The 17,547-nt window shown below is 44.6% G+C and overlaps 1 protein-coding gene across 4 annotated transcripts in view; it reads right to left on the reverse strand.

Moving 5' to 3' along the window:
* PTPN12 (protein tyrosine phosphatase non-receptor type 12) overlaps positions 1–17,547 on the reverse strand; it is an 820,244-nt gene that overhangs the window by 602,470 nt on the left and 200,227 nt on the right. For all 4 annotated transcript variants that reach the window (XM_069628049.1, XM_069628047.1, XM_069628048.1 and 1 more), the window contains exon 2: positions 6,004–6,112. In XM_069628049.1, coding sequence (XP_069484150.1) covers positions 6,004–6,112 — 109 coding nt within the window. The remainder of the gene's footprint in view (positions 1–6,003; positions 6,113–17,547) is intronic.

The raw sequence follows: 17,547 nt of genomic DNA on the forward strand, positions 1-17,547 counted from the left end.
CTTCCTGAGGAACTTGTTCAGCCCACGCAAGTCCATGATGGGTCTCAATCCCGCGTCTTTTTCGGGATCAAAAAATAAGGGGAATACCATCCCTTGTTCCTCTCCGCTACAAGCACCAGTTCTATGGTGCCTTTCTCCAGCAGGGATAGGATTTCCTGCGTAAGGAGCGGACCCGGACGCTTCAAAAGAGTGCTTCCCCGGTGGATTGTTGAGGCCTCTGCCGTAAGGGAAGACAGTAGCCGTGGGTTATGATCTCCAGAACCCAAACATCTGAAGTAATGGCACACCATTCTCCAAGATGCTGCGCAAGTCTGCCCCCAACCGACGGAACATGGGACATGGCCTCATGACTGAGTTGATGCGGCAGTGCCTGAGGGCAAAGCAGCAACTGCCCAAGCGGCTTTGGCACCTCACGTACCTTGCTTTCCACCACTGGTACCCCTACGGTGGCCCCTTTTCCTTTGGTAGATCGAGAGGAGCTGCCAGTCAGAGTAGTACCGAAAGGAACCTCCCCTCCATTGCTGTCCCCCTAGGACAATACGGCGGAGGTTGACGTACTGCAGCGCTCAAAGACTTTGCTGCAGCTTTGGAGGTCTGCAAACTCTCAAGGCTCTCGTCAGCCTTGCTGCCAAACAGATGGACACCATCAAAAGGCATGTTGAGAAGCAGAGATTGCACATCAGGAGCAATCCCCGACTTCCACAACCACGCAAACCTGCGTATCACGATGCTCGCAGCCATGCAATGACTGACAGTCTGCTGTGTCCAAACCCGACTGAACGGCTTCACACATGGCATCCTTGCCATCCTGCACGAGGGCTAGAAAACCATACCGCTCCTCCCCTTCGGGAATATGCTCATCTGTCAAAGATGCACAATTCCACAGAGTGTGAGTGACTCTCGCCAAGGCACAAACGGAGTTGGCTGCCTTCAAAGCCATACCCCCAGATGAAAATACTTTTGCCCAACCATCAAAGCGCTCATCGTCTCTATTAGGAGGGATGGTAGGGTATGCAGCCTGCTTTGCGGGGGGGGCAGTAGTCACCTGCACCACCAAACTCTCCAGAGTAGGGTGCATCGACAAGTAGCAGGGATCACTACTGGCTGGGCGGTATTTTTTCGGAAGCAACTTATTCACTGCCGGGAGATTCTCCGGAGCAGTCCAAGCCGCCGCCACCCTTCATTGCAAAACCATGTGAAATGGCAACACCAGGTCAATGGGTGAACCCTGGTCCAGGATGTACGTCAGATCATCCTGATCAAAATCAACAGGTGGAGCAGACCACCCCAAGTATTCAGTCACCCTCAACATGAGACGCCTATAAGAAGATTCAGCATGCGTCCCGGGCTGAGGCCTGCCAAACTCCACCTCCGGAGAGGTATCAAGACCACTGGCGTCATGCAGGGACTGAGTTCCTCCAACTGACTATGCCCAGACACAAGCTCATCAGGAACACTAGGAGGCACAACCATCTCCTCCTCAGACCCTTCCTCCACCTCCAAAATATAATCCAAAGGTTGGAACAAATCCAATCTGGGAGGAGGAACACAGTAGGGCTCAAAAACAGGCCTCACATTACTGAGAGCCTTCCTCAGAGGTTCCTCAGTCCTCCGGGGCACCTCCGGCAAATCCTCCACAAACTGCGTTGAGGGCGCCGAAGTATTCGTCGTCGACCGAGGTGCCAACGGAGTCGACAACCTCTGAGGCCGGAGCCCCGAGTGTCCCTTGACAGACAAGGCGCTGATGGCGTCGACACCTTCCTTGAAGGTGTCACAGGTTCCGACGGTATCGAAGGTGTCGAGGACCGAGGCTTGGCACGACTACAGCGATCTCCCTTGTTCGAGCGGGACCTCGACAGCTCCCGATGATCACGCCTACCGCCCGAGCCCAAAGGCGTGCGAGTGGTGGACCAAGCCCGTTCCTTTCTGGCTTCTTTTGAAGGCACGGACGGAACTGTGCCTTGCGATTCGAAAATCGCCAACATCTGCCGGGGGAATGAATCCCATATGGCCGGCGACGAAGACTCGGTGGGACAGGTGAACCGTCTAGCGGAGGAGTCCTCCCATGAAGACGGGGAAGGGGAAGGCGACCGGTGACGGCACTTCCTAGAATGCCTCGACGAGGCAGAGGAATTCTAGACCAAGACCCCCCTGGACTTTCACCGACGCGGAGAGTCGCCCCTCGAGTCATCGGTCGAAAGCCCAGCAGACAGACTTATGGGGCTTAGACACCCTACCTACCTTCAATTTCTTCTTCCGTTCCCGCAAGGCCTTAGATGTCAGAGACTGACAATCCAAGCAGTCGTCGGTGGCGTGGCTTTCGCAGAGGCACCAAAGGCAGCTGTCATGCATGTCTGTGACGGACATCTTCGACACTTTTAAAGCCTGACTTTGGGGTAGCAGCAGAAGAAGAAGACAAAGACCTATTCGCACAGAAGAATTGAGCACGCCGAGATTCGGAAGCAAACACGTTGCAGACAAAACGGAACTGAGGCTACAGGCACCATGCATCCTATATAGAACATCCGGTGACGTCGATGCTCGAGGAACAACGTATCGATGTCATCGACGCAGGACGCCCTCTGCTGAAAATCTTCCGAAGCAGCACAGCTGTTGTCATTACCGGTCATAGATGTAGAATACGTCGGAGGACACAATCCCCTCAAAACCCGTGTTTACCTGGTTCGCTGGGACTATTTCAATGGCGTCCTTGAGTAACGGCATAGCAACCTCTGCCAGGATGGGGATGGTTTGAGGGTCACTGAAGTAGTTTCACACAATAACCGCCCGCTACAGTTCATAGCACCCACTTGTCCGAGGTGATTTCCCTCCCATGCGTGTGTGAAGTGTCTCATCCACTCTCCGACTGGCGAGGCTTGGGAGGGGACCTGAAGCAGGTGGTTATTGTTTAGGAGGTGTAGCTCCACCTCTGGAAGTGGAGGACCTCCCCCAGCCACACAATCTGTGCTGGCCTCTTTGGAAACCCTGCAAAGTCTGTCCCAGATAGTTTCCCCATTATGAGCCCTGGCCTTGTCCATAACTGGAAACCCTTTGTGAGTTCTGGACTGGAAAGTGGCCAAAATTGCTTCTGCCCCTTTGGCATGGTGGTTTAGTAGTTAATCGGCCTAGGGATTTGAGAATGTCACTCTTTCACAGATTGTAGAGCATCCTCAACAGCTGTTCCAAACAGGACATATGGTTCTATAGTCATGTTTAATAGAGTTGCATGAGTTTCCAGTTTGAAACCGGACTGGCGAAGCCATGCATGGCGTTTCAATATTGTTCCCTCAGCAATGATTCTGCCTGCGTTATCTGCAGCATCCAGATTGTAACGAGTCAATAAAATACCTTTAACCAATGGTTTTGATACTATTCAAATAAGATTTGCAGCTGAAAATTAATGTTCTTGAAAATATGTCACCAGCAAATTGTCTTTACTTTTCTGAAAGAAATCTTTAAAGACCAATCTTCTTAAGCAGTTTTCACAATAAAATTACTTGCTGTGCATTTTTTCCAGATGATTCCAAAACTGGATCATATCCATTTTAGTTAATGCCTTTTGAAAATGAGAAAACCATGGCCAATATTTCAAATAATCCTTTTTGGAATGTCTAACATTGCAAGTTTGTAGTTTAGGAGCTAAGGATTGCTTCATAGTCTTACCCATCGGAGTAACTTTGTTTTGCTTCATATTCTATCCCTCAAATGCCCAACTCCAATTATATTTTAGGTGCAGCAGAGGGCAGCAACAAATGTTTCTGTATAAACTCATTTTCAGCTATAGTTAGGCGAGGCGTAATTTGATGATCGCAAATTTCAGCACCATAAAGTATCAGATTTTTGGTTTCAGCTTTTGCCCCATCTCCATAATGCTTAGAAAAGGCCAAAATGTCTTATTAGTTTAAAAGTTAAATAATAATTTCATTGATGTGAAATACTTTGTTAAAACAGATTCTCAAATAGTTGAGATGTTTACACTTCCGATTTTGGCATCATGTAATTTTAAAAAGGAGAAAGCAGATGACAGCTCTTTTTTCCCTGCATTAATCACACGATCCTTAATATCGAGTAGAACGCAAAATTCTTTAAAAAATGTATTAAACCCATTGGACATGTTCATATTAACAGCAACAAAACATTAGGGAGCATCTACAGGAAGAGATAATAAATGCAAAGTTATATTTATAAGCTTTGAAAAAACAGGGGCAAGTCTGCAGCCCTGATGGACACCTTTATTAACCTTAAATGGGTCAGTTAGTTCTCCTCACTGTCCCCATTTAACTGCCACTCAATTGAGTAGAGAGCTGTATACCTGTTCACCTGGGATACCCTATACTTCCCATAAGAGCCTTCTATGGATATTTCTGAAGGCTGCTCTAAAATCGGCATCAAGAGGTACAAAGGCATTTGCTTCTGCATCAAATATTTACCATTCATAGGCTTTATTTCGGCAGTAAAAGTCAAAAGCAACACTACATAAATACATCAAACAAAACAGTTCAGTTCTAAGAAAGGTCATCAATACATCATAATTACGAGAATTGAAAGAGTGGGTGTTTTTACACAGTATCCTGAGAATAAATCAAGGAATTGCCTGTGGTGGCTGGATGGACTCTTTACACTTCTTCAAATGGACTCTCCATGCTCAGCTCAAATTACTTGTCGCATAGACCGCTAAAACATCAGTGGTATCCAAACATTTTGCCATGGCTGCAACTGTTGTCCTGCAGCCAAGGTTTAAAAAAAATAGCTGCTTCAGGAAGAGTTTCCTCAGTGGCACAGTCCCAGGACGGAGTAATAAATAATGTCCAAGAACTTCAACAGGATCACCACAGAGCACAGAGGATGCATACTGGGGGAAAGGCATTATTCAATTTATGTAAAAGTGCAGCTGTGGGCAAAATCCCAAGGCAGAACTTAAGTGTCCCTCCTTGGGGTGACAATCCAAATACTCTTCACAGCCAACCAGTTTCTTGATGGCAAGGTACTTGGCCAGCGACTCGGAGGATCTGGATTTGGTTATCAATCAAGACACAATCTGAAGGCATGTTTCCATCTTTTTCATCCACTTGAACGTATGTCTTTAACTCCCAATAATTTAGGAGTTGTGCCAACAATTTTACATATCCAATAGCTAGGCGTCAATAAGGGAAATTGGGCCATTTTTTACTTGCACATCACTAAGGCATGCTGGATGGAAAAAAGCATGATGAGCAGGAACAGAATATTCCTACACCCTAAGCCGTTTGCACATATTTAGTAAGACAACCAGTCATTTGTTTATATTGGGTGGGAGGGGAGGGGGGGGGGGGGAGAGAAGAGAACGACCATAAAAGCACTTTGGTAAATTCATGCCACATGCATTGTTGGTAGCCATGTCAATTCACAACCTTCTCAACCAGCCTGCTCTCCTTACCTTAGCATTACTTTGGCAATTGGGCAGCTCTACAGCAGTACGACAGGCGCCAAAAATAGAGTAGATAACCTTCGGAATTCCATAAGCTGTTATTTTGTGCTTCATTAACAGTGCACTACAATGCACCATCTGCCCCTCTCAAGTTTGGAATTGTTGTAGGTGCCTTCTGTATTTGCTTGTGAAGAAAAAGACATCACCTATGCGATGTTGCACAAGAACAAAAAGACTGGAAGGAAGCTCAAGTGGGCAAAGGCACGAATCTCCATCAATGTTACAATCCAGACATACTTTCAATAACAATCTGAAGGAAAAGTGGAGGTCAACCATGTGCAAAATGTGAACTAGGGTATACTTTCCTTTTCCAAACAATCTGTAATTCACTGGATTGAAATAGCAAACTTAAGGTAGACTTGTGAAGGGACCCCACCAAGGATACTAAACTGACCAAATATTTTTTACTGCACAGTAGGCAAATTACCCTAGTTATTTTAGGATGGAATGTGCCCATACAAGTCAAAGCACAACATACTGGGAAATAATGAGCAAAACAGAACAATGTGATTTAAAACTAATTGCATTGTACTTACATGGCAATATATCCTTGTATCGATTCTTTTTTACATTGTCTTCTTTTTCACCAGTACTTGTTGGGTATGTCTTATCTATTCTATATTTTGTAGACAATCTTCGTAAGCTCTGCAAGTAAATAAACGCCTTTTAGACAAGAATACTCTGTTACAACATGCATTCTCCATCCACCTTAATGGATAACATAACGGAAACAAAACAAAAAACCAAGGAAGAATAACACCATTTAATCAAGACTAAACAGCTTTCCTGCTTTAAAAAAATGGAGGGCAAAGAAGGGGGTGGGGGGGTCACAGGATCACGTAGAAAAGGAGAACAAGTTGTTAATTTGTGTAAAAGTCTAAATAACGCAGAGTGCCTTAGCGCATAGTAATATGGATATTTTTTCAAATCCCATGGACACTTAGTCCCTAGGAGCTCTTTGTAAAAAACATCCTACTTGCTGGAAAACAAAATCACCCCCAAATGAAAGTCTTTCTCCATTTAGACCACTTGTGGCCACAGATACTAGGCTTGCTACACCCTTTTATGGAAATACTTTGCTCCACCCACTTCATCAGCACTTGCCACATCTCCCTTCTCAAGCAGCTCAACAGCCAAGACAAAAGTAGCAGCAAAATAAATCTACAAGAGAAGGGAGTAGTGTCTTACTTGTAACTCAATTTTTCCAGCGTTGGCATCTTTCATGGATTCACATGCTGTGAAAATTCCCCGTCAGGCTGGAAATCCCCAGTTACCGCGACTTAGTGATTTTACTATGGAAAGAAAAGTCCGAGTGTCCCATCGACGACTTTGTGGGTGCTTATGGTCCCCACAAATAGGACGTTGAGTGTATACCTCCGCCTCAGCAGTTTCCCCTCAGATTTGAACCCACTCCAGCTGGAGGATATCCCCTAATAGAGGATGTTTGCCTGTAGGCGTAGGCGTAGGCTTGAGGGTGCATGTGAATCCATGAAAGATACCAACACTGGAGAAATCAAGTTGCAGGTAAGAAAACAATCCCATCTCCAGAATTGGATCTTTCACGGATTCACATTGTGAATAGATTTTATAGCCGTATACATGTTAGGAGGAGATAAACCAGGCAAACACAGATTAGATACTTTCACATTCTCTAAGTTAATACGAGAAGAATACATATGCAAGTAGACAATGGAACAAACCCTGGAAGCTGCATGGTTTACCTTACTGGAACAGCCGTTGAATGACTGTTCGTCCCATCTGCACGTCCTCACCGTGCTGCTGATATAAACAGTAGTGCCTGGTAAATGTGTGGGGCAGTGCCCATGTTGCCACCTAGCAAATGTCTGAGGGGTACTCCAGACCAGAGAGCCACAGAGGCAGCATGAGCCCTTGTAGAGTGCACTCTAGGCGTAGTTTGCAAAGGCCTATTGGCCTTCGAGTAGCAGAGGGAGACTGTAGACGAAATTAATCAATCGATGCCCTGTTTTGAAATGGATTGTCCCTTGTTGGATGGGCCAAAGGAGACAGACAGCTGTTTAGATCTTAGATTCTGTGCGGTCTAGATATTTCAATGCCCTTTTCATGTCCAGAGAGCGTAGGGCTGTCTCCACCGGTGAAGTGGTGTTTTGAAAGACTGTAGGCAGAGTTATGGTTGCATTTTTGCGAAACGATGGAACCTTTGGGATAAAATGAGGATTGGTGGAGAGCATCACCTTGTCTTTCGCGTATCGTAGATACGGAAGATCTACTACCATAGCTTGTAGCTCCGAAAAACGTCTAGAAGATATAATGGCTACTAAGAAGCCACCTTCCATGTGAGAAATGTGATGTATGTTGTAGACAAAGGTTCGAACAGCGGCTTCATAAGCCCTGCCAAGAATAGGTTCAGGCTCCATACAGGTGGAATCCTTTTATTTGGAGGAATGGTACAAAAAAGCACTTTTGAGAAGTGCTTGATTAGTCTGTCAATGTAGAGGAGAGGATCTTCCTTTTCTTGTAAATCTTGAAATTGCTGATAAGTCTACCTTAATCAAAAAGATCGCGCAACCTTTTTACTAATTTCATGAAGGATCTGATGAGGTGTTATGGTAAGTAGATGCAGGTTGGGCTGTTGTGCACGCCATGCACAGAATCTTTTCATTTTGTGGTTATAGGAAACATTAGTAGAAGGGGCCTTAGCAGCTGCTATAATGTGCCAACAGTCTTGAGGGATGTTCAAGTGGCAGATTTCGTTGTGGTCAGGACCCACACTTCATTTGAGAGCCCAGATCAGGATGATGAATCATCCCTTTGTTCTGGGATAGAAGATTGGCATGAGATCCAAGATGGATTGGATCGTCCGCTGCCAGCTGCAGGAGGTCCGAGAACCAGGTCTGCCTGGGCCAGAACGGCGCCATCAGGATTATTTTGCAGGGACCTTTGCGCATCATTGGTATCAGTTTCCTGATGAGGAAATGGGGGGAAACCTATGCAAACGTGCCGTTTCATGGGAAAGAGAATGCGCCCCCTTGAGAATCGGGATCCTGCTTGCAAGTTTCTTGCACTGCTTATTGCGAGTTACGAAAAGGTCTAGAGGGGGGGGGATGACCCCCACATTGAGAAAATCTTGGATATCTGGATGTCGTGCAGTTGCCATTCGTGTGACTGCGATGAATCCCTGCTGAGGGTGTCCGATTGCTTGTTCTGTATCCCCAGCAGGTGGAAGATTTGAAGCAGAATGTTGTGTTGGATAGCCCAATGCCAAATGGTCTATGCTTCTTGGGACAGGGTTTTTCACTGCGCTCTGCCTCGTTTCCGCAGATAAAACATTGAGTTTGTGTTGTCCGTGAGGACTCTTAAGCAAAGGAAAGTATCTTAGAGCTCAATGAACTGCCCACAGTTACAGCACATTTATGTAGATGATGGCTTCTTCGGGGGTCCAAAGTCCTTTGACGTGGTCCTTGTCCAAATGAGCTCCCCCATCCAGCCAGGCAGGCATTCATCCATCACAATCGTGAGATGGTAATTGGGTTCCACCAGGGGAATTCCTTTTGCAGCGGCATGTCCACCATTTTAGCTTGCTTGATAAAGTGCGAGAGATGGTAACTATCTGACCATGAACCCCGGATTTGGGACCATCTGGTAGCCAGTAACCTTTGCAGTGGCTGCATGTACAGCCTGCAATGGGGAATTACAGGGATGCAGGACATTGTCCCTAGGAAAGCCATATATGTGCGGACCGTGACTAACTTGTTTGGCGTTAGAGTACGCTAGGATTATCAATTTTTTTCATCCAGTCTGATGAGGGTCTGACAAGACTTGGTCCTTGAGGAATTGAGCGGCCAGGAAAAACATTTTTTTTGAGGGAACTGTGCAAGATTTTGTGTAATTTATTGTAATCCCTATTGTTGGAGCAGAGTCTGTTTGTCTGAGAAAACACAAGGCTTGTTGACATGTTAAACCTCCAAACAAGTCTTGCAAGTTCGGGTACACGTGGAGGCCCTGTTTTCGTAGGAAGGCTGCTACTGGTGCCAGGCACTTTTTCAACTTCCTGGGTGCTGATTTCAGGCCGAATTGAAGTACCCGAAACTGGTAACGGCTTAGGCCGAACACGAATCAAAGGTACTTTCTGTGCCTTGGGTTCATTGGCATGTGGAAGTATGCATGCTTGAGATCTAACACCGCCAGATATTCGTGGGGTTGAATGGCCTTTGACCTCCTGGAGTGTTACCATCTTGAACTTCTGCTTTTTGATATTTTTGTTCAGCCTTCGCAAGTACAGGATAGGGTGCCACTTCCAATCTGTTTTTTTGATGAAGTAGCGAAAGTATACTCCTTTTCCTCTTGCTGAAGCAGGAACCCTTTCAATGGCTCGTGTTCTTAGCATGTGATGTACCTGCTCCTGTAAAACCCAAAGGGGCTGGTGAGATACCTTTTATGGGAGGTATCAGGATTTGTGTGCGTTTGAACTTAAGTGGCCATACTGGATTGCATCTAGCACCCACTTATCCTTTGTTATTGTTTGCCACTCGTTGAGGTAGTAAGCCACATTTCCCCCTCCCCCTCACCGTCTGCCCCTGAGCCAGTCATTGTTGTGTCTTATTTTGCCGACCTCCGAGAGGTGGTTGATCCACTGCCCTTGATGGAATTCCCTGCTGCGCTAGTAGGATTGGTAATTTCTCTTGTAGCTCAGAGTAGTATCCAGGTCTACTGTTCGTGTTGTCTCTAGAGGATGAGGCTCTTGAATTACCTGAGGCTCCTCGGAAGGAGCGAAAGGACTACCTGCCGTGCATGGTACGAATCTGCCTTCATGGCTTTAAAGGCCTAATCAATCTTGTCCCCAAACAGATGTTCCCCTTCACATGGCATATCGATGACTTTGCGCTGTACTCCCCGCCGAAAATCGGGGCAACGTAGCCATGCTTGCCATCTGTGGACTACCCCATTGCCAATCTGTTTGAACCCAGTTTCAGCCAGGTCTACAGCGATATTAATGCTGAGATTGAAGGTTTACTCCCCTTCACGCACTAGAGTCCTGGCTTCCTTTCGCTGCTGTTCCGGCAGGTGCTCCAATATAGAAGCCAGCCGAAGCCACATCTCTCGATCTTTGACCAACTATTTAAAAGGGAATTTGCTGCTTTGCCAGTTGTTGCCCCAATGAGAACCTTTTTTCCGAAAGCATCAATTTTTCTGTTTTCATGGTCTGGGGGAGTGGCGCAATTATGCTGCGTACAAGCCTTGCGGCTTGCTGCCGCTGATACCACAGACTCTGGAGCAGCTTGTAAGGCGAGGCATTTTGGTGGTGCCTGGCGCCTTAAACTTCTTATCCAGTCTACCTTTAGATGCCGGTTCCGTAAATTGAGGATTCAGAGTACGGAGGCCGTCCTGCCAAATGCAATCCCAAATGGGTATGGAGAACACTGCATTTACCCATGTGGTCAAAGAGGAAAAAATATTTTTGCTCTTACGGAATCAAACCAAACTCCTGGCATGCTTTAGACATCATGGAGCGGAAAGCCCCAATGTCATCTAGAGGTGATGGTTGAGCAGGGCTACCCTGCGCGTCTTGGTCAGGATCATCAGTGTCCCACGTGTCGGCTCTGAGTGGAGATGAGGTGGTGGAGCTGGTCTCCCGCAGACCAGTGTCCTGGTCTGCGTCAACCAATTCTCCCTCATCTGGCTCTCTAAGTGGACTGTATCTTTGTGGAGGTCTAGGAGGCGTTTGAACTCTAGGAAGTTTGTCTTGGTCTCTAAACAGATGGCATGGGTCCCTTTGTTGCTGCGGCGTAACTTGGCCGCCTCCGTCTGGCCGAATTGTCCGAGCCTGTGGGAGCAGAAGCCTGGCATCAAGCTGCCCCAAAAAATTATTGTAGTGTTGTAAGCACTTGCAGGGAAAGAAAGGATTGCAAGTTTATAAGGGGTATTGTGGATTCATACCGCCCATTCCAGCAGGTGTTGATGGTAGAGTAGGTGTCTGAATCCCTAGAGGTGCGTTTTTCTCTCTAGATAGTCCTTGGATGGAAGTTCCTTCTTCAGGATCTGAGTCAGGGACACTTGGACATTGTTCCGGTGGAGGCTCAAAATCTGACGTGATTTCATGCTGCAAAATTTCTTCTGGCATGATATCTGGGTAATCTATAGGAAACATTCCTAGAGGAGCCCGGCCATGCTCTACCATGACCCCTGTTGGGGTTTTCAAAATACCTTTGGGAGACAATCTACTGTCTTGCATAGGTAATACTGAAGTCTACGGCGTGATGGCGGTTGACGGTTGCATAGGTTTTTCTCCAGAAGATTTATGTTTTTTGGTCTTCGACGAGGTATGGGGTGTTGACAAAGTTGTCTATGCCGTTGGAGTAGATTTCAACAAAAATGTGGTCGTCGACAGGTGTCTTGTTGAAAATTCATGCCTGGAGGAGGATCTGCGAGATTCTGATGACGATTAGTGTTTTTTCATCGAAGACGAAAAGGAAGTCCTCGTAGCAGATTTGGATCTGCGTTTGTCCGTCATCTGAGATCTCCTGGACGGGTCGGACGTGGGTCTTGTTGACGAGTGTGAGCCTTTATCCCTCGGTTTTTCCAATGTCTTTGTTGACGGGGCCTTGGCCGAGTGCTTAGAACCAGTATGGGACCACTCACCACTACTTGGTGTTTTTTTTTTTTTTTTTTTTTAAAGGAAAAGAACGTTTGGCCTTATTGTGACCCGTGGATGATTTCTCGCACCACTGTCTCTTCAGACCTGGATCTCTGTCGTGATGGTGACCTCTTGTCAGAGGCAGTGGTAGCTCTCCCACTCCGACGACCCCACTTCCGACGCCGGGTATGCTCCTTCATTGAGCCAACAGATTAGGTGACGGTTTAGGTCCTTCGAGTTTTTTTTTCTTTAAGAAACCCTGGCAGATGTCACATCCGTCTGCAGAATGGTTGGGGTAGACAGTAAAGACATTCCGTATGTCCATCGCACAACTACAGGCTGCAAGTGGCACAAGGCCTAAATAAGGACGTCTTTGGTGCAGAGGTCTCCATGGTTGTAAATGGAACCGTGTACGTTGCTCCAGATGAAGGAAGTTGAAGAAATATTAATTTTCTGAAGTAATTTTCTCTCAGGAGAGACGAACACGAGGAATCCCAACAGCTCGGAAGACGGTTGAAATCTGAGGGGACGCTGCTGAGGCGGAGCTATACAATTGACGTCCTATTGGTGGGACCAAAAGCACCCACGACGACGATGGGACACTCAAGGTGTCAAGTTCTTTCCATAGGAAAATTACTAAGTCAAGGTAACTGGGGATTCCCAACCAGACGACAGGGAATATTCACAGCATGTGAATCCATGAACGATCCAATGCTGGAGAACTCTGTTGGAATTCATCAGCTCAATAATATGTTCAAGTGGGCATTTAAGCAGTTAAATAGTGTGGCATACTCCAATATTGTGCTATTGCCAAATTAAGAGGGCTATAAAGTAGGAAAGGAATGTCAATGGTGGGATGATCATTGTGCCCACAACCATTAGTAAGGCGTGTCACATACACCAATGGGGAAACGCATTAAATACTGCACAATACCATAACTCCCGACCGATTTCTAGACCCACATTTTAGTCATGTGTTGCTTGTATAGCATATAACTGCACTGGTCATAGATAGACAGCACACTACAAGCTGTATCGTTGAACACTTCATTTACTATGATTAAAACAAATTCCTCACAATAGTTTACACAAAACTATGGTATTGGTTAGTCACTACTATACACATTATGTCTTGTAAGGGATCTAGATTGAAGAAAAAAAAAGCACAATCAGGCTACTATCAGATTAGATAGTCAAGAATGGGAAATCCTCCAAATATAACAGATTTCAATTGGAGGTTTCATTAAGTGGAAGCAATTGGTATACACCGGGTTACTTTGTCTGAATGGCAGGAAAAAGACTGGTTGAATAACATGCCGGCTGCATGTTTTGATTAAACCAATATTTCGTCTGCCCAGTACGATTGTGCATATTTTCAATCTAGTTTTCTTCAGGGCACAGGGACCCATTTGTTACATTCATCTGCAGCAGATGTGCATTATTGTGTTCATATGCACAAGTGTTTAGCATGCGCAGTAGGTTCAACGTCTAAGTGCCCTTGTTTTTTTCAAGTCTAAGTGATACTGACAATTGAGTACCCAAACCTTTCTATTTTGAAATAGTGCTTTCTGGATTGTGTTCTCCAAAGCAAAAATATTAATTAAGCACTAGGTTATGAACTTGAACCATTCTAATGAGAAAATTAACTGGAACTCCAGACAGAAAACAGTAAATATAGCTACAAAGAGCCGGGGCCCTTGCTTAAAGTACAGAACACAACCAACTATCATGTAGGTGGAGCAAATAAGAGGCTGGAAATAAAATCTCTACCTCAAATATTAAAATATATGAGTCTCAGACTTTGGATTGTGTATTCTGACAACCTCATGCGAAATACCTTTCACTAAACATGGACTACTAAAAAATAAAAAATAAAACAGTCCAGATTGATTGTCCAAAAACAAATTGCACAAATGAAATTGGTCGGGAGTGGAGTGATGGAATCATTTTTAGATAAGAATTAAAGAAGATACAATTAAAAATAAAATAAAAATCAAAGCAAAAGGGGAGAACAGAAAAACAGGTAAAACCCATTAATTCAGTATTGAATAATATTGCAAAATGTGACTTGAAAGAAAAAAGTTTGTGACTATTAGAGTCATAGTCCTAATACTGAGAGACACCCGGTGTCAGAAAAGTGCTCTACTAGCCCCCTCAGGGACTGAGTGCAGTGATCCTCCTCGATATCCATACATTGTGAAAATATCTTACATGAGACTGAGTGAACACACCAGTAACCCTCCCCCTCCACCCCCACCCCCCCCCCCCCCCATCAACCATGGATACATATCATGGAGTAGTCTAGGGTGAGCCCAAACTAAGTAGAATACTTTTTTGAAGCATGTTCGGATAGCCTGGAGTATTTGAATGCAATATCAATGGAGAATTCCTTATTAGACTTATATAGACTATCTCCAATTAATACTGCAACCATCTGGTTAATGGGGGAAGGGGGGGGTTACTGGTGTGTGTTCACACAGGGTCTCATGCAAGATATTTTTACAATTTATAGATATCAAGGAGGATCACTGCACTCAGTCCCTGAGGGGGCTAGTAGAGGGATTTTCTGACAGCGGGTGTCTCAGTATTAGGACCATGACTTTAATAGTCAAACTTTTTTCTTTCAAGTCACATTTAGCAATATGATCGAATACTGAATTAATGGGTTTTACCATTTTCTGTTCTCCCTTTTACTTTGATTTTTATTTAAATTTTATATTTAATTTTATTTTCTTCTTTTATTCTCATCTACAAATGATTCCATCACTCCATCCCTAGCCTGGCGTGTGACATCATATGGTATGGTCTATTAATGCTTTATTGAAACAATTTCTTTGTCTTGTTTTGACTGTTATCATTTGTTATGATTGCTACATGTCCAATGGGACCAACAATTTTGGGAATATACAGTTACAATAACATGTTTGCTTTGTACTTGTACAGCCTTGATAACGAGCAGGGGTGGAAACACATGTCAGCTGTTTTTTTCTACCTTTGAAAAATAAACAATTCACCACGAAGTTGAATCTTAGAACTTTGCCACAATTTGGATGGACTATGTACTAATTTGAATAGTAGTTTTTGCTTTGAGCGCGAGATACTCTCCCAAACCATTTCATTTGTGCATTTCTACTTACAAGCCTTGTGGGAAGCTTGAGGGAGTTGGTTCTTCTCGCAGCCGAGTGATCTTTACAATATTTTTGAAATTGCACGTTAATTTCTAGAGTGGTGACCAGCACACCTAAAGAGATCGATCCCACAACTTTATCACAAATACAAATTGGTTACACAATTATGAAAACAAAGTCGCAGACTGGTGAATGCAATTCAAAATACTTGGTTTCTAATTCTAACTTCCGCACTCCGATTTGTTTGCTACATTTCTTTGCCATCCCCTATCAGCTACCACCGTCAGCTGAAATGGTGGTAAAAAGATCCAATAAGTAAACATGGACTGTTTCCTGGATAGTGTGGCAAAATCTAAGCAAACTACTCCTTATGCTCTCCTTTTATGTATTCAGACCTTCTGCATCAACTGTCAACAGCAGAGGTAACTAGATATTGTACATTACGTGTTAACAAGAGAACCTTTGTGTGTCTCAAGTAACCATGTCTAAAATGCCCTTTTCAAGATAGTGTTGAAAAACTACCTAGTACAACCATTAAAACACTGCATGAAGTCACTTGTGGTTAAGACAACTTATCAGGGGTTTCCCAACTTAATATCATTTGTGTGAACTGGGATCAGTGCTTAATGACTAAATGTCTATTTTCTGCAACATGAGGTATTTATTATGCTTTTGCAATGCTGGTAACATGCTCCAGTTTTTCCTTTATAGATTGAACCTACTGACTAGGTGGATGGGTTTGGGTTGGAAGCTCATCAGTTACCTTACCCAATGGGGGCTACCACTGGATGGTTTTCATTTTCTTCATTCTCCTTTACTTAGGGAGGATGGTTCATTGACTAGTTTTTGGGAAAGTGGGTATAAGGGAAAATATAATGGGTGATTTTTCAAAATTCAGCTTGTTGTTACACGACTTCATTTTACATGCTGAGATTTGTGGTGGATTACTGGAGCCCCCTATCCCATAACAAATGTGATTTCACATCAGCATGCTAAAATTGTGTTCCAGGAAGAGATGCATCTAACTGAACCGTTGGCAAACTTCGTCCCGGGGTTGCCCATAGTTCTGTCTTCTCTCATGGGGTTTCCATGCGGATTCATCACTCACTGGGATTTAGATCACCTAATCTCTGACCCAAAAGGTAGATATTTGTTGATTGTGGACTCTTTAGGCAAATGGTAGTGTTCTTTGTCAACCTTTGCGATCCAGACCCAGTTCAGCTGTAGTGACTCAACACTATACATTTTAGGACAGCAAGTTGTGTGTAGCATAATGCACACCGATCATTACAAAACTGTACTTTCTATTCTTCCACACAATATTCTTTACCTAGGAATGACTTATTTAAGGATAACGGTGCCTGCTGCTTTACATAGAGGATTGTCCCGCACAAATGGTAACAATACCTTTAACAATATACAAGAGTCACTAGAGGTTTAAGGAAAATTGTGCTTAAGATTAACAAGTTATTTACCCGTGGTAATGGTCTTTAGATTGCTGTTCCTCACATGTATTCCTCACCTTATGATATATCAATATCCACCTTTGGCTACTTCGGAAAATATTTCCAGCTCGGGGCACTGCGCATCGATGCACGTTGACTCCATATCCATAGAGGGCCTCATTCTCAATGTCATCACTGGTATATAGCATGCACAGTGACCATTGACTTCAGTTCCATTTTTTGCGTATTTCCAATTTCTTTTTGGATGTACCTTCCGCAAGACAGTTACTCACCCTGAAAGCGCGTAAACTGCAATAACAAGGAAATTGTACGGTGGGGTAGGTTGGGAGGGGCCATGAGGAATACGTGGGCGGACACAATCCATTCAAAAAACAAGTTACTTAACTGTGGTAACGTTCTTTCGATTGGATGATCCTCATTTTATGATAGACTCCCAAAGCAGTGTTTGCATTTTTGGAGGACGGAGTGCGAATTTAGGAGTTCTTTATTGGCTTGTGTGTACCGAATGTAAACTGCCTTCCCAAATCCACCTCCCCAGCCAGAGGAAGAGTCCAGACTATAATACTTTGTGATTGTGTGGACGGATGACCATGTGGCCGCCGCACAAACATCCTGAATAGGGACTCCTCGTTCGAAGGCAGAGTAAGTAGCCATGCCCCTGGTCGAATGAGCTCCGAGACCCTCCTGAGGGTATTTTCCAGCTAATCTGTAGCTCTCAGAAATTCCTAAAATGATCCACCTGGATAAGGTTTGTTTTGTGACTGCAATACCCAATTTATGGCCCGTGTTACCAACGAAAAGTTGATCATCCTGTCTTATATTGGACATCCTGGATATGTACAAGCTAAGTGCACGTCTTGGGTCAAGCCTGTG

The sequence above is a fragment of the Ambystoma mexicanum genome, chromosome 12, assembly GCF_040938575.1.
Source record: "Ambystoma mexicanum isolate Mex_15411 chromosome 12, UKY_AmexF1_1, whole genome shotgun sequence".
Taxonomy (NCBI): Eukaryota; Metazoa; Chordata; class Amphibia; order Caudata; family Ambystomatidae; genus Ambystoma; species Ambystoma mexicanum.